Here is an 18,679-nt window from a genome sequence, read left to right on the forward strand (position 1 = left end):
GACCTGCTCTGATACCAATTGTTGGAATTAGGGTTGCAGAGAAACACACACAGCTTGGAGAAGACGAAGGAAGCTCAAGGCACACAATAGAGAGTGTATTACTTAGTGTGCAATGGAAAGATAGATAGCCCTAGAGTGATGGGCGTATATACAATGCACGGGGGAAAAAACCTCCTAAAGAGGGAAAAAATGCCCCGGCGGTCCTAGTGTGTTCACACACATCACTACCACATGTATATGGTAACATTAATTGAAAAAGCTTAATCCATGCCAAAAGATGAGTACAACTAAAGTCAATCTCCTTACATATTCATGAGACGCATTTGAGAGTTCATTGAAGGCTTTTGTGTTTTGAAGAGTAACACTCTCATTAAGAACATTCTTCAGTACACTCTGGATGCATAGAAAATTGAAAGCATAAAAGTTAAGTTAGAGCTCTAGACTATGAAATATTGGGCAATAGATAACAACTACCTCTTTCTTGGTGCAATCTTTTTTTGCCTTTTTAGTCTGCATCATATCCATCATCTTTTGATTCCACTGCATCAAAAAAGTTAAGTTAAAGCTCAAAGCATACAAGGGTATGAAGCATATAAAAGTTAGAAGATGTGAGTAAACCTTAGGTGCACGCTTGCTCTTTCTAGAGCTCACATCCACTTGATTTTCCTCATGAGAGCTCTCAAAATCCATTTGTTCTTCAATGAGATCAACTTTTGCATGTTCTCAGAAGAAAACACATTAAATACATAGCTAGTTTAATTATTGTAAAGGACAATAACATAGACATACCTTTGTGACATCTTCAATAAGAGCCAAGAAAGAACCATTTGAAGCTAAAGCCTCATCCTCTTCTTCTACATCCTAAAAGGAAATAACTAGATTAAAGAAAGTGTACAAAATAATTCGACATAGTATAAGTTGAGAAAACATACATCTAGAAGGGCTTCAACTTGCACGCCAGTGATAATTGCCTCTGAATAAGTCTGGTCTTTCTCAAAGTCAATATGAGGATGATACACTTCTTCATTGATAGGTTGTAAATGATTTTCCTCGATCTACAATTCATGTATAACATTTCTAAATAACTTTAATTAAAAATAAACAAAAAAAATAAAGAATGTAGAAACTCCCACAAGTTGTTTTTCTTTGTCTTCCGCCTTTGCATTCACTAAGTCGGTTCCCTACAGTGCACAACTTCACATAATCAATCTTATTATGATAGCTAAAAACAATGATAAAATAATAATAATGTGGCTTACAGATATTAAATTTGTGGTATTGACCAGTGTTGATTTTTTCTTTTCATTCTTTCGCTTTGCTTGCCTGTGACACAAGCAAAATGTGTAGATGTCCTCAACTTTCCAATGGTACTCTGCACCACGGAACGTCACCTCCTCAATTTCATCATGGTGCTCTTGAATGAAGCTCATAAGTTCATCCTTCCCCTCTAGATTGTGCCGTAGGTCACAAAGCTTGGAATCAAATGCTTTCATCCAGCCTCTAACAGTTCTTAGATTGGAGCAATGGACTGCATGTGCACTGTCAGCGTAATACTTTTCAACTCTTTTCCATACAAGAGAGATGGATCTCTATTACTTTTCTTGAGTGGGAAGCGGAAGAGTTGCTCATATGTCGGAACTGGTTTTTCAACTATGTCTTCCTTTGCAACTTGTATAGCCTTGCTATGCCGTTGAGACAATCTTCCAGCTTCCTTACTATTCTTATGATCAGCCTTAGAGGACTCTCCACCACTTGATTCTAGCTCTTGTACCCTTTTCTCTAGCATTGCTATTGTCTCTTTGAGAGACATTGTTTCAGATGGAGAAGTCATGTAATAGCTACAATGTCACAAGTTATACCTTAAATTATATAAAGTGTAAACAAAACTTAAAAACCACAACAAAATATTTTTTCCAATCAATTAAAGTATTTTAATGTTTGATACATCAAAGGCTAAGAACTTGTGCATCTCCAAACTACTGGCAAATTTAATTGTGCACCACTTCTTGAAGACATGCACCTCCTACTAACTACAGTAAAGTCATGTATCACTACTTTGCATTAGTTCCAATCTCTCTCTTCATACTGCTGGCTTTGTATCCTCCATGTACAATGATCAAGACTATCATGTACTAGCCAAGCTAATTTGCATTTTTTGCCCTGGTAGTCAATCTCTCTAACAACCGCGTGTACAAGATCATCTTCGCCAACCATCACTTTTGGTTGCTAGAACGATATCACCAACCTCTAACCAAGGGGGTGCATGTCCGACCTCTCCGAGAGTTGTAAGCCGCTTTCTTTGAATCAAATCCTTCACCTCATATGCTACTAGCCTGTTACCTGTCAACGGAAGAGGTATGAACTTATGCATCAAAGATGAGATTGGTCTTACACAATCCCAAGTGTACCGCATAGTTTGTTGTTGTACAATGCTCATTTCCAGTTTCATGATGAACTATTAGTTCGTCAACCCCATTGTGTGAGGATATGCATTGTCTATAATACTCTGCCCCAAAATACAAATAATATTGACCATTGTGCTCGATAGAGAACAATGTTTTTATTTTGGCCTTCCAATGCCCTAGAGGAAGAGCATCAGTATCACCATTGTCCTGCTTTACAGTCACATGATCACCAACTTTAAAATCCTCACCCTGGTAAAGTATCTTTTGGTAGGTTGTGACAAGAGTATTTTCTCCTTCACTAACTATCATCGCCCACAGTTACTCAAAGTACCTTTTCTCCTCATCTGAAAGGCATCTCTTTGTGTGTTTCTTCTTGGTTATACCAATCCCTTTGGCTCTAATCATGTTGTGGCAGTAAGCCGGTTCATAATCTACCAAAATCTTATGCCATAGCTCCTTGGCTCTTGTTAGAGATGAGAGTTCCAAGAGCCCTTTTTCATCGAAGATAGAGCATTGTGGACTCATAGGATGCAGTAGAGTGAAATCATCTGGGAGTATCAACCTTTGGTGTAAGAATGACAAATTCCTCTCGTGCGGTAGGAATCCATCCTTCTCCTCTTGAAGCATGCGAGTAACCCATGTAAACAAAACGCGCTTGTAAAAGTGGACATAAGTTATCTCATTGCTTTTTTTATTCGTCTTCACTCCCATGTATATGGAGACCATCCTTTCAAAAATGTAACACCAATATACATCATGAGATCCATGCCGGATAATGTCATCAAGCAATTCCCCATTCCCAGAAACATGTTCCAATGGTGAAGAGTTTGGACCAAATAATTCCTCGCTCCTTACTCGCCAAGATGAGAACAATGATCACATTATCTTGATACTCTCCTTTGTCCAACCCTTTTCATGACTAAAATTGTAAAATGTGTGTGCAATGTCTATTAGGAGAAGACCAAGCTCATACATGGGTCTTGATACCTTGTTGATGACACTCAATACATATGGCAGACACCACTGACCAAATTTTTGATTTTCCTCTGCCTTAAAACCTTCAAAGTACTTGCTAGGAGTGTGTGGCCACCTGCCATTGCGAATTGATGGTGGTGCAAGCTTGTATACAAGCTTGTAACATTCATCCACCTTTTTTTTCAATTCATTTTGCAATCCTCGCATGACATTTTATGTATACTTACTAAACAAATTCAATGGAAGAACATGCATTGTATCATACACCAAGTCACGTGACAAGTCAAAGCCATATAAGTCAAAGAACTTCCATAACACCGACTCTCCAGATAGTCCTGCATGTGCAAGATTAGTCTCTCTTTGAGTTTGAGAGGTTGCTCTTCTGGCCTGAGTTATTGCATTGGACATTTCCAAAATGGAGCGTTTTGTTGGTGGATATCTTGCTTGTCGTCTATTGTCATCATAAACATATCGCCCTCTATACATTGGATTACTAGCATCAAGAGTTGCTTTGGGCTTGTCTCTTCGACAACCCTCCTTGCCACCGTCCTTGAAGAGTCCTATTTTGCACTGGGCAGGATGGTCTCCATTGACCATCATAAGCATCCCGTGTAATATGCATGTCTGTTGTCGCTAAGTTCCCATGCCAAATATTTTGTTGACATCATAGTTGTAGTGTACTTTTATTCCTGACATGAACAAGTCTTGCAATTCCTCCATAAGAGGACATAGAAAAGCACCAAATAGACCACTATTGTTTCGGGCTACTTTCTTGGAGTACTGGGAGTACACTAACATTGGAAGACTTTTCGCCAAAAGTTTGTTGGCAGTCTTCATCTGCTCCAGTTGTACTTGCTGATCTCACCTCTATGCCCTCTTCAAAGCCCTCTTCCACATTCAAAGAAGCCTCTGATGGTTCCACGTATGGTATATTGTCATCAAAGTGTCTTACCTCCACACCATCTCGATTTACAAACCCAAGCTCACTTGCTAGATTGCCTGCAACACTCCTTAGTTGTGCATGCCTGAAAAATGTCGTTTTCCCAACATATTTTCCACCCTGGAAAAATGCAGAACATGTGCACGACATTCTTCGTGTGGTGTCATTGTCGGATGCACTATGGAGAGGTGGTGTACTATCAAGCTCATTCACATTAGGTGATTGACCTTGTAGGGCTTCGAAATTTCTGTTGTAATGGACATCTGCTGGGTGAACTTTATGGAGTGCCACCTGTTTTCTATGTTGAAAAAATGTGCTTCTGCTCAGCATTTGATATCCTTCCAATGTAAATGCACATTTATATGTGCATGCACACTTGAAAGTCTTGGAGGTGGAAGCCATGTATGCATGTATCACCTAAATGTCATGAGCCATGGTTACACGGACTATAGTGACCCAAAAAAACACTTTTGCACATGATGCTAGTGGCAAAGGTTGTAGTACCACATACTCTAAGTCACATATACAAATTAGATATTTATGAGAATGAGCACCGTGCATTCAAAAACTATTTTATTAATAATATGCGTGTGTCAATATGCGAATGACCCACTCAAAGGTGGCAAAAGGAATGTATGTCTGCCATAGAGCAATGGACTGCATGTACATGATGCAAGTGTCAAAGGTTGTAGTACCAAGTACTATAAGTCGCATATACAAATCAGATATAACTTTGCAGCATTCTGCAACTTCATTAATTTGGAGATTCACATACATTGGAATAAGGCTTTCAATCACAACAAGCCTATCACTTAAAATCCTTGGAGATTTACATTTTTCATCATGGAAAACTACTTTGTAATAATCAAGTGGATTTAACGTTTCTTTCAAAAGAACTAAAGCCATATTCTCGGGCCACCACCTAGTGTCATCTATAACTATTCTTGAAATGCGTATCGGTGGCCTTTCTCTCCCAAAGACATAAAAGTGTTTCTTTGGCCAAACGATCAGCCCTTCAAGATGACAAGCTATCTCAGCAGCAACTAGTTCTTCTACTACTTCCTGTCGAGCCATAACCTACATATGCATGTTGACAAGAATGAGCACCGTGCATTCAAACCTATTTTATTAATAACATGCATGTAACAGTATTGGAATGACCCACTCAAAGGTGGCAGTAGGATGAGTACTCGTACTTAGTCTCAGCGAAATCTAAGCATGACATAAACCTCTTCAAGAGTCATGACTATGCCACGGCTAAACGTCGCTCTTATGTAAAGGATATTTCATTTTTAAAACTGTGAAAATTTTAAAAAATGTTCATATTTGTTTTTATTTTTGAGTTACATACATGCGTACACATGTTTCATGACTCTCACAATAAACTACTACCAAATATGTTGTAATATATAATCCTTTTTGCTTTGTATCTAATAGACACAAGCATGGTATGACAAATGAAAATGATAAAACGTAACTTTGTCCCTTGAGATAGAGCTCGTTGTTTTAAATATACGTATGTGTATGTCTTTGTGTGTGTGAGAACCACAGCAAGCAACCCTTTAAAAAAATGCACATGAAAGACTTGTTGAAACAAAGTGTTTTTTAAACAATCACTTTGATTTTAATTTAATGCTTTTGGCATATATATGTGCATATACATGGCCATGAATTTATATGAATATCTATGTGAGTTGATGTGCAGACTATGTGCGTGAATGCAAAGGAAAGAGACATGGTTCAAAGTCGAGAGTTAAGTTGTAGTTACCTGAGAAAAAAAAGGCGCAGAGAAGCTTCTCTTGGTTGATGACACCCCGCTCACGGCCGAACTTCTAGAATCGTCGTTGTTTTCCTCAATTCGAAAAAAGCATGGACATTGCAGCAGGTCGATTCTCTGCGCATAAAACAATGAGCTGCAATGAGAACATGTAAGATATTTTTCACACACTACCATAAAACCAAAGCCGGTTTTAGTAAAGATTTTATATGAAATGTTATGTGGGCAAAATATTACGTCCTAGGGTATAATTATTACTTGCTATGCTTGTTCGGATGCACTGGAGCTTCTATAGAACGGTAGAAGTTTCCATATTAGTGCCCTCAGCGGCTTAATGGGGCAGTGCACTGCGAGATTTAAACAAATATCAAATGGGGCGGTGTATACCTTTTGGGCGCCTGCAACCCGTGAGGAAGATGTCGATCAACTCCGGCAGCGTGCACTGGACGAGCTTCAGCAGTACTAGTTGTGGGCACACAAGGCCAGCTGAGGAGGTGCACAAGGGCTACGGGCCGGGGTCGAGAGTAGGGCCACGGGCGGAAAGAGCGCGCAAGGGCTACGTCGGGCCGGGGTTGATAGTAGGCCGGCTACTAGCTGTTGCTGTACGTTGCGAAGCTGGTTCCACTGGGTTGAAGACCACGTGCCAGGCCGGGGGGAGCAGGCTCGCAAGGGGTAGTTGTAGCTGCCAGCCCTCGTAAATGGAGAGCAGATCAGGCGCTGGAGGAATTAATGCTATAGTGTAGCTTAAGCCAATCATACCTAGTGCAGAGGCTGCAGTACGTGCAACTGGTCGCTGCAACTCGCAAGTATCACCTGCAGATCAGGCTGTACTTAAGCCGATCTATGCCCTCTGCAGAGGCTGCAACTGGCCGATACCCGCGTGATGGAAACTCTTCGAGCTTTGTGGCGCAGAACAGGTGAAAATAAAAGAGAATACTCAAGATCACCAGGAGTATTTGTTTCCACCTAAAACGTTAACATTGAGTTTGCGCGCCAAAAAATAAGGTACATCTGCTTATGATTAGGTAGGTACAGCTTCATTTCACGCCTTGGCTAGGGTTCGTAATCCCGCCTACTAAACTTTGAGAGTAACCTCAACTTTTGAAATAGTTTCAAGGTGTGATGAACTATAATGTCCCGCCATATGTAGAATTTCCCAAGCCAAAGGCCGAAAACCTCAAAGACTCATCTTGTTATGTATGGGTGTGTGTGCGTGTGCAAGCTCGCGCATACCCGTTTGTGCATGCATGTGTGTGTGTGTGTGTGTGTGTGTGTGTGAGAGAGAGAGAGAGAGAGAGAGAGAGAGAGAGAGAGAGAGAGAGAGAGAGACAAAACGTATATTAAACGTCTTCAAAAGGCCAAAATGCCATACGAGACCAAACCGATGCAATCTTGGTGGATTTGATAGAATGGCTCGGCTCAAAACAAAATGAAGTGAAGTAAAAGCGAGAATGATCATCATCGTCATTCTCAATGTCTTGAGAAAAAAAGTTAGCATGACAGCGTCTCCGTCTTAAAGAAGTCAATGCTCTCTTTTTCATGGATGTTATCTACTCTCTAATCTTCTCATATGATACATAATAGTTTCAACATCGAGAGAGTCAAGAGAGATTTCCTAGCTTTGGATTGTGTTTAAATAATCACTTGTATGAAAGGTTATATTGTCGGTAAGTTAGTCTTGGCATCCTCAGTGGAAATATGTTTGGCAAGGTCTCCAAGCAGGATAAGGTGCATGGCATTTGCATTTAGAGAGAGAGAGAGAGAGAGAGAGAGAGAGAGAGAGAGAGAGAGAGAGAGAGAGAGAGAGAGAGAGAGAGAGAGATGGATAGATTGTATTATTGTCCTCAAAGGTCAAACATCATGTATGGTAGAAAATGAAACATGATGTATGCTCTATACTGAGCTTGATTAATGAAACTCGATGATGGAGGATTGTGGATATAAGGGTGACCATTAACATTCCACAAAGTGATGGGGAAAGAGAGTAAGTATGGACTCTAGTGATCAAATCTAGAAGCATTCAAGTAACGGTGATTGTCATCTCTCTCTCTCTCTCTCTCTCTCTCTCTCTCTCTCTCTCTCTCTCTCTCTCTCTCTCTCTCTCTCTGATGTGCACGCACACTCGTGACACGTGGCAATGTTCATAGCTCGAGAATTTTTTAAGCACTATGCATCATGGATTTAGAAATATTGTATACCTATCAATTTGACTTTGATCATAGCTCATAACTCAGTTTCCTTGGTCTCCAATGTGCATGAAACTAGAAGAAAGGGCGGTTGGCTCAGCCAAGGTAAGTTCCCCTCCTAGCGAGGGAGGTCCAGTGACCCTTGCATAACCTTTGTGGCGTTACTACGTCTTGCAATTATTCATTTAAGGCACGGAATGCATATAAATGGTCTTTTCGTGCCTCGTCATTCATGATAGGAGTTAGCATCGGGACCCTAACTCAAAAGATTAGGTCAAGTCCACTATTCAATGTACCTCTCAAATTAAACTAGAAACAAGTGATCTATGTAGTATAGCCAAGGAATTATGGATTAGAGAGTAAGTTAATTTGAAAGACGAATAAAATGCTACAAATTTTGTCCCTTCCAAGTGGACAAAAACATTGACATGACCAAACTTTCTCTTTAATCCAGACCTCTCATGTCCTCAAACCATTATTGCATTACATACCCATTGACGAACACCTCTGTGTGTGTGTGTGTGACCCGTGACACAGAGAGCGTTGTAACAGATATTGAAATCCTGTGTGTGTGTGTGTGTGTGTGTGTGTGTGTGTGTGACCCGTGACACAGAGAGCATTGTAACAGATATAGAAATCCTCTCTCTCTCTCTCTCTAGCTTGGTACTGTGATGAATGGCAAAATTCCAAGATTTTCCCTTATTGGAGGCTACATGCAAGTGCATGCACACGGGTGGACATCAAAAAGCTTTAGCAATCAATTAAGATACACTTACATTCTTGAGAGAAGCTGGCAAGTATTCTCTCATGATGTATGCATGTTAAGCACAAAGCATGATACTAATGATTTGGGGAATTTTAGTCAAAAGAAAAGACTTTAAAGCATTAGAGGCATGCAAAGATGCATTATAGAACCAAATTATTGCATTGAGAGAAAATTTCATCACTCCTTATAGATCTAATGGTCAATTTCATGAGTCAATAGGCCGTAGCATGGATCCACACCTTGCAACATAGATTTAATAGCTGCTCTTGTAGTCATGAAACGTGTCGAAGGGTTTGATACTTTGAAGAGCCTTATTTGTTGCCATCTTTAGACCTTCAAAAGAGGTGGAAGAATTGCTCAAGAGCATGAAGCCTCCTAATTTTGGTGGTGAGGACAAAGAATGCAGCAAGGATATGGTGGATACATTTCTCAGAAAGTGTATGTCACGATAATTGATTTTTGGTAGGTCCAAAACTACTCTAAAAGTACTAGAAATTTCTTTTCGTCACTTAAATATATTTAACATGATCAAAATGAAAATCTAAGGTTGGATGATTAATTTTTGCTCTCTGGTCTAGAGAGAATGTCCATATTTGACCTAACAATCAAACAAGCCTCTATGGAATGGGGGATGGACATAAAGGTGTAAAATATTCAAGAAATATCAATTTGACAAATCAATTTGAAACATAACCATGTCCTGCTTAGAATTTATAGCATGCTCTATACCCAATTGGACTGTAAGTATGTTATCATAAATAGATCTGCCACCAATGAAGCATGTTTGGGCAGGGTGAATGTGTTTTTGCAGCTCAAGTGCTATTCTGATAGCAATAGATTTGGCCAGCATTTTGTAAAGGTGGTTTGGTCAAAGGTCTCGACCATGTTAAAGTCTCCTCCAAGCATACCTTGTGACCAGTTTAGAAGGGCGAGCCATCTCCACAACTCTGCAACATCATTAGGAGCATAAATTTACTTATTTGCATTGGTCCCCATTGGGATTCCACTTGGAAGACAAAGCATCTCCCTGATTTATGGTCAAGGATCCATTGAGGCTTGAGGGAGTTTCTGATATATGTCAAAGTACCAGAGTGTTGTCCTCTTTTTCCACCAAAAAACAGACTGTATCCTTTAAATTGCAAAACATCCCCAACTTTATCATGCAACTTATGCCCTTGAACTAGACAAATATCCAAATCAGAGGTCAGCAACCAATTTTGAAATATCAGCAACCTAGAGGGGTGGCTGAGGCCCTTAACACTGAAGGTTGCAAACTTTCATGAGGAGAATTATCAAGGGGTATCCATAACTAACTTTCATAGTGTTAGGAATCTTCTTATTAGTGCTCCACATAACACAAGCTCTGTTCCTGTTGGGACAGTTGATAGCGGGGACGAATAGAACTTTGCCTAGATAGATAGCCATATCCTTGATACAAGGCCACAAAAAAGCTGGTATGTCCACAAAATCAACCCATATTGGGCATTCAGACGACAATCCTCCTTAATTTTCTTGACCGGCTGCCAGGGAAGAACATGAACAACTTGCCCACATAAGATAATTATTGAGGTAGAATGAAAGGCTTTCTGATCCTCTGCCCAAAAAAAAAGAACTTCATACAGTCCTAACCCATTGTAGAAAACCTTCTCGACTATAACTTTCTTAAAGCCTTGGTCTAGATAACCTGCTATCTCATTTAGGGCCGAAAGTTTGCCTATGAAATACAACACTATAGCACGACTCTTAAAAGCTGAGACCTGAGACATGACTTTTATGATAGGGATGCAAATTGTATGTTGCCCTTTAACTTGAGGGTCGGAGGTTAATGCCCCAGTTAGGCAACTGGTTAGTTCAGCTTCAGAGAACGTGCCTTTGTCAGCCCTTACAGGTGGCATGGATGCTACCTTAGGATTAAAAAAAAACACCGTTGGTAGAGCCATGGTGCAAAGTGGTCAAACAAGGACCTGAGATAAGACAACTGAAGTGAGTGCCAGCGGGAGAAGGTTCGATTCTGAGTTTGAGTAGAATGTGCGACGAACTGAGCCCTGTTGGGAGAATGAAGCCCAAGGATCCCTCAACCTCTCACAGAGATAGAGAAGCATCGTCTGAAACGCCAAGCAAATCCCTCGCGTCAAAAATCCACATCCTATTCTCTCTTCTCTCTCTCTCTCTCTCTCTCTCTCTCTCTCTAGGATGTACACGTACATTTGTGACACGTGGCAACGCTCAACTAGAGAATTTCTTAAGCTCTATAAAGAAGTAGTATAGATGGTGCTTTTTTTTCATTGTTGAACAACTCCGGTGAATTTTTTTACAGATAGTAAAAGTTTTGACATCAACTACGTTGTAGTTAAATATGTGTTTACATTTCCTATATAGAGAATATTGTCTAATAGAAGTGTGCTAGTTAACTATGGTTTCCTATATAAAAAATAGAAGGTACGAGCATTTTCTTATATTGAATAGCATGTTACCTAGATAATCCACTTGTTTTCCTATATAGAATCATCGTATTATGTAGACATTACCTTTTCCTAGATATATGTAGGAAATTCAACTTGGTATAACTAGTAGAATAGATACATTTTACAAGATACATAGGTTTTCCCTATGCAGGAATTGATTTAAAGTTCCTTATGTGTCTTTACAAAGACTGATAGCTGGAGATTAAGGGCCTGCTCAAACATTCCGTTGCCCAAGCGTCTGCTTGCCTCATGAGAGAGAGAGAGAGAGAGAGAGAGAGAGAGAGAGAGAGAGAGAGAGAGAGAGAGAGAGAGAGAGAGAGAGAGAGAGAGAGAGAGAGAGAATGCCTCCTCATGCATGGTGCAGAGCAGCCTTGCACACCCCCATCCCTCTCCCATCCTCCTGCCCGCCTCCTCCTAAGCATGGGCAAATTTGACTGCAGATAAACAACAAAGAGATGAGCAAAGAGACACTCTCCATGGAGTTCCACATAGCAAACGAGACAGTTGCGGCTTTTTTTATTCTGGTGGCCATGAGGGTGCTGTGGAGCAAGGCATTATTTCCATATTGATGTAGAATCTTGTGAAACCTATCGAAACCAGTCCGCGTCGGCGCGGACTAGTTCCAATAGGTTTAGCTTGATATTTTATCATCTCCTCAACACGATATACAAAGCCGTCTTTTTGTGCCCCACTCATGCCTCATGCATGGCTGTAGGGAAGCCTTGCACAGCCCCCTCCTCCTACCCGCCTCCTCCCTAAGCATGGGAAAATTTGGCTGCAGATAAACGAGCAAAGAGACACTTCTCCAGGGCGTTCCACAGAGCTAGCGAGACAATTGCGGGTGTTTTGGTTCTGGCGGCCATGAGGGTGCTGTGGAGCAAGGCATTGTTTCCATGCTGACATAGAGTAGGGTAGTGATGAAGAGCAAGTTCGTGATGGTGGGGGTGCATGATGGTTTCGCAAATGAAATACAAATCATCTTCGTGGAGACTCGAAACCAGTCCGTGCCGGTTCCAATAGGTTTAGCGTGATATTTTATCAACTCCACATATGGCCTTGTAGTGTTAGAAATTGTGAAATCCCAGTTAGATTTTGAGCTTGCCTTTAAGGAAATAAGAAAATTTACACATGTTCGAATGTAATTATCGGTGAAAACTTCAAATTTTGACCTTAAAATGGAGAGAATTTAAGTTTTCCCTTTTTCTCATCAGGTAGGGAAAATGTATTTTTCTAGCTCTCATCCTTAGTGAAACTAGTCCAAACCAATCCGCACAAACGTGGACCAGTTTCAGCATGGGGCGGGCGCCGTTGTTGACGGCGATGGATTTGAGCAACGTTGCGATGGGATTACCATGCGGTTTTACAACAGATTTTTTCTTTATTTTTATATATATTCGTCTTCTCGGTTAAATTGGATCACATTTATATGAAAATAAAAGCCCCCGATCACGTTGGAGAAGTTAGACAGCTGTCGAAACTATAGGTTGCAGTAAATTCAAAAAGCCCTCTTGTTGCCTTCATTCAAAACAATCCAAACGCTTCCTTGGCCATTCCTTGGTGGAAATTTGGCCCTAAAAGTGAAATCCATGATAATGAATATAGAGGGAGAGAGTTGCACTACATTTGCAAAAAATGACCCATAGTTCCCTATACCTACCTTTGTTGTCCTACCTTGCATTCATGCAATTCCAATTGACCCCATCTTCGGTATGACATTCTTTGTAAACACATTGGTCTTTCATAAGTGCAAGTCAATAGATACTTTGTCAAGCACAACTAATTATTTCACCAACCCTTTGCTAACAATGACATCTTTATTGTTCTTATGCACTCAAGGTAAAGATGATCTTGTCTCTCTCTCTACACACGATTGAGTCTGACAAAAATTTATCTGGTGTTTAACTTGAGAACTCTTATTGTGACACCTTTGAATCCTTTGAGATTCTTCAAATAATGATTTGTGGCATGGGGCCACATGATTGCATGTATTCAATGACATGCGTCTAGCTAATCAAAGTGTACGATCACTAATCGTTTTGAAATGAAAGAGTGTTTTGTTCATAATTTATGCTAGATCCTTTCGAAACAAATTATCACTAATGTATAATGATTGAAATTTATACTAGCAGGTTAACAGTTTACCCCCTACACGTGTCACATGGACTCCTACCCAACTTGATAGCGATCGGGACATTGATAGAGTCCATCCATCTCAAATGATCTCTCGGTGTGTGTGTGTGTGTGTGTGTGTGTGTGTGTGTGTGTGTGTGTGTGTGTGTGTGTGTGTGCGCGCTAGAGTGTGCCACCAATAACATAATCTATTTCAAATTCTCTCTTCAGCTAGAGTGTGCTACCAAAAACATAATCTATACTAAGGTCCTCGTAGATAAGAGTCTTAAATGTTTGATCTAAGCTAGATCATTGAGGTTGCGTTTCAACCATGAAAAACTCTTATAGCTAGAATTTAGGGTGCCATAAGTTTTGAAACTCGGATGTCCCTATTGTCATTGACTTAAGTCGCAATCAGTTCATCCTTTATATGTTCTAGAAATTAATGAGAATTTCTCATTTTTCTAAGAAACTCACATAAGTTTCAATATTTTATGTTATCTAACATTTGACAATAATTTGATGTTTTTAACCATGTTTCCTTTCCTCCTCCCATCTCTCTTCTCTCTCTCTCTCTCTCTCTCTCTCTCTCTCTCTCTCTCTCTCTCTCTCTCTCTCTCTCTCATGTGTGTGTGTGTGTGTGTGTGTGTGTGTGTGTGTGTGTGTGTTCGCTCGAAATAGTCACTTGCTCGAAAATAGTCGCTCGCCTTATTGAAAGACTCAGCATATGGAGTATGCTAGTTAGCATGCCTTGGGTTTAAATAGCATACAGAGCTAGTTGGTTAACACAATATGTATGCTAATTAACATACCTGGTATGCTAGTTAACATACCTAGTATGATCAATTGCATGATAAGTGTGCTGTCTAACAGAAAGTGATTATGCTAGTTCGAGTTTGCTAGGTAGCATATGGAGTATGCTAGTTAGTAGGACTTAAGTTCTAAATAGCATACAGAGTTAGTTGGTCAACACAAAAAGTATGAAAGTTAACACCACTTATGCTAGTTAACACCTAGTATGCTCACTAGCATGATGGATATGCTATTTTAGACAAGGGTCGTAGGGAGCACCTTCACACTATCCTTCAAAAGAAAGGGAATGTGTCATTGTGTTTTGGGAGGTTAAAGAGGGGGAAGTGAATAGGGAGGTGAAGTGGAATTGTGCCACTGTGGCAAAAACTCGCTCTCTCCATGCTTTTCATGGTCACAACCCTGGGGATCTAGCTTCCCTTGCAACAAGAGCCTTGGCATGCTTCTATGATGCATGCATGTACGGAAGATGGAATCCCTGCGTCAATAAAGCTCACGTGCAGCCTTGGGATTATCATACTCTACTGCCATTACCTGATGAGGCTGTGTCAGATTCTGAGCAGGCAGATGAAGCATTCGCCTATGATGACTTCACGTACGAAGGTCATCATGATGTGTTGAGTAGCGCTCTATGTGTTGGCAACACATTTGCTATAAATCCAGATGCTTCGACCAATGTAGAGGATGTGGATTTCTACCTTGTCAAGTGTGTTGCGGCAAAGGAGAAGGTGGAGAAGGGGTACCTCGATGAGTGGGGCAATGCAATTGATAGAGACTCATATGTTGTGCAAGGTTTGTATTACGAGCAATTGGATGAATACACCTTCAAGCTAGACCACAAGCATCCCATCGTCCACGTACTTTCACATCTAGTACGATGTATCAAAATACCCATGGAGCACATCCTAAGGAGACGGCAAGTGTACACAATCAACCCAGAAAGCTATGAAGCAATCTATAATAGCATGCCCTTTAGCATTTAAGTTGTAATCACTGTATCTTCAATATAGTTCTTGCTCGGAGATAATGCAGTTTTATCAAAAACTTGGGTATCTTCTGTCTCTTGTGTCTCTTGTGTGCTTTGAGTATGCATGGCTTTGGTGTCTATCACAGAGGGGTCTCAGTTTAAGAGAGATCATTTGTACAACCTGTCTCATTAAACCTAGAGGATATGAGATCATCAAGAAACTATAGAACTCTAGAGAGGTGATCAAACAAGCTCAAAGTCTGCCTCCTTTGGTGTCTTACAATTTACGCTTTTTACAGCAGGACTCCATATGGTTTGGGCAAGAAGCCCACAAATATAAATGGAAACTATAAAAGAAGGCACCCCTAGCTTATAAGAAAGGCATTAGGGTCTGGAAAGATGTGTACAAAGAAGGCCAGTGGCTTGCACAGTATGATAATAAGAAGGTATGCTAATTGTGTTCTGTGGGTATGCTAGTTAGCATAAATGGTATGTTGATTAGCATTCTGCTTATGCTAGTTAGCATAAACAATGTGCTAATTAGCATACCTTTTGCTGGTTTTCATGGAGAAGAGATGGTAGCTTCCTGTATACTGTGTATGCTAATGCTAATTAGCATAGTGTTTATGCTGATTAGCATAAACTTATATATGCTAGTTAGCAACTTTGCTGGTTTTCAAGGAGAAGAGATGACAGATTTCTGTATACTGTGTATGCTGATTAGTATACTATGCTGTGAGTGGAATGCTAATTAGCATATTGTTTATGCTAATTGGCATAAACAGTATGCTAATTAGCATACCCTTGCTGGTTTAGGGGAGAAGAGATGGCAACTTTTTGTATAAAGTGTATGCTAATTAGCATACTTTTGCTTGTTTCAAGGAGAAGAGATGGCAGCTTTCAGCTCACTGTGCATTCTAATTAGCATGCTATTTGTGCTAATTAGCATACCTTTGTTGGTTTTAAGGAGAATAGATGACAACTTTCTGTATACTGCGTGTTCTAATTAGCATACTATGCTATGAGTGAAAGTTAGCACAAACAAAAATGCATAGTACGCTAATTGAAGGTATGCTAATAAGCATATCTTTGCTAGTTTCAAGGAGAAGAGATGACATGTCTCTGCATCCTGTGTATGCTAATTAGCATACTGTTTATCCGAGTTGGCATTCTGTGGGTATGCTAATTAGCATAGTTAACTGGCATAAACAATATGCTAATTAGCATAGTTTTGCTGGTTTCAAGGAAAAGGGATGGCAACTTTTTGTAGATTGTGTATGCTAATTAGCATACTATATTGAGTGGAAGTTAGCACAAACAAAAATGTATAGTATGCCAATTGAAGGTATGCTAATTATCATATTGTCTATGCCAGTAGGCACAGACAATATGCTAGTTAGCATACCTTTGCTAGTTTTAAGGAGAAGAGATAACAACTCTCTATATACTCTGTATGCTAATAAGCATACCATGTATGCTAATTAGCATATTGTATGCTGGTTTCAAGAAGATGGCAGCTTTCTATATACTATGTATGCTAATTAGCATACTATGCTATGAGTGGAAGTTAGCAAAAACAAAAAACCACAGTATGCTAATTGGAGGAATGCTAATTAGCATACCATGTATGATAATTAGCATACTATTTATGCCAGTATGCTAATTAGCATACCATTATTGGTTTCAAGGAGAAAACATGGTAGCTTCCTGTATACTTTATATACTAATTAGCATACTATTTTTGCTAGTTAGCATAACTAGGCTGCTAACTAGCATAAACATTATGCTGATTATCATACCTTTGTTGATTTCCAACGAGAATGTATACAAATTCAATGTTTACAAGACAAAAAAGAATTCCAACAATACACATAGTATTGTCTTCAAAAAAAGAATAGTACAGGATCTAATCATTACTATCTGAAGTGAATGTCGGAATAGTTACTAACATTAAAAAGGCAATTTACAAATTTCCCTCATAATGTTACAAAATTGCAGAGAGCCTCCTACTCTAGATAAGATCGTGGTTTAGCATGTTTGTACACTCGCTTTTGCGCAGTGTCCGTTTGCTTCTTTGTTTGCTGAGCTTTTGGGTCTTGCTCTCTTTCTTCTTCTTGCTGAGCTTTTGGTTCTTGCAACTCTCTTTCTTCTTCTTCTTCTTGTTGCTGCTTCTGTAATTTTTCCCTCTGTAGCCTCTCTCTCTCTTGTGTCTTTTAGCTTCTTCATCAGCCTCCCTTTGTCTCCTACGTAAGGCTTCCTTATGTTGGGCCTCATTGTGCCTTTGCATTTCTAATTCCAGCTTCTTGATCACTTCTTGTGAAAAAAATATGGGGCAATATCAAATGCATTTTCAGTTGTATACGCTGCACGATTCTCTGATTGCAGCCATAGGAACAACCAGCTGCTCAAAGTATCTATCAATAAGTTTTGTTGATGTTCTTTGGTCTGGTCCTCTATCTTAGGAGTAACAAGCCAACTTCCTTCAGGGTTCTGACACACTTTGTACATCCTATCGTCAATAATTAGATAGTTTTGGGGCTCAAATTTGCAGTTCTTCCTAAACAATCTCAAACCCTTCAAGAATACAAGCTTATTATATATCTGCCAAGGCTGGCCACTACAATGATTCTGTGAAAAAACACCTCTTAGATTAGCCCACTGCTCTTTGAATATTGTTTCTAATATTGCATTCACTTTAGGTGCCATACTGGTGCTCCATATAAACACATGGAAAAATCGGAGGCACCAATCGAAAAATTTGTGGCTGTTTGTACGACAAAATATATACCTCCTATCTTGCACATTGTGCTTTATCATTTCCCTTGCATGTTTAGGGGGAATGCCACCACGTGCATTGGCTCTACTACTTGAACAAGCAGGCCATTTAAATCAAGAACCAAAGCGCGCCCCTCGTCTGGCAATGTCTTTGGCACGCATATTGGGTCTGGCATTGCATACCACTCACCAAAAATAACTTCCCCCAAGGGATGAACATAGCTGAAGTACTCAACAATTTTCGTTAAGCGTTTAAGATAGCTAGCTAGGCGCTTCTCAATCTCGGCTTTTTCTTTTCGTAGCTATCTAGCCTTGGCAATACGCCCCTTTCGTATGGTTTTGCATGCAATGGAATAATTCAAATCATGCAGGGCAACTAACTGCAGTTTCTCTTGCCCTGTGGCACAAAAATGGTATCAAATAAAGATATCATAAAGGACAAGCAAAAACTACTGAACTGTTGCACAATAAAATAATATTCAAAAGAGTTTCTCCATTATAAAC

The 18,679-nt window shown here is 39.9% G+C and overlaps 1 protein-coding gene and 2 pseudogenes across 1 annotated transcript; 1 reads left to right on the top strand and 2 right to left on the bottom strand.

Annotated features, from left to right (window-relative positions):
- Window positions 1–302: 302 nt before the first annotated feature.
- Window positions 303–1,831, bottom strand: LOC147435354 (uncharacterized; annotated as a pseudogene).
- A 416-nt stretch (window positions 1,832–2,247) lies between these two features.
- Window positions 2,248–3,788, bottom strand: LOC147435355 (uncharacterized; annotated as a pseudogene).
- A 5,309-nt stretch (window positions 3,789–9,097) lies between these two features.
- On the top strand, window positions 9,098–15,416 carry LOC147435356 (uncharacterized). The gene is made up of 2 exons (XM_086487724.1): window positions 9,098–9,113; window positions 14,899–15,416. Exons 1-2 carry the CDS (start codon window positions 9,098–9,100, stop codon window positions 15,414–15,416), a joined length of 534 nt encoding a protein of 177 aa, XP_086343850.1.
- Window positions 15,417–18,679: the final 3,263 nt, after the last annotated feature.

Source organism: Adiantum capillus-veneris, chromosome 18 (genome assembly GCF_014529385.1).
Source record: "Adiantum capillus-veneris isolate H3 chromosome 18, ASM1452938v2, whole genome shotgun sequence".
Classification (NCBI taxonomy): Eukaryota; Viridiplantae; Streptophyta; class Polypodiopsida; order Polypodiales; family Pteridaceae; genus Adiantum; species Adiantum capillus-veneris.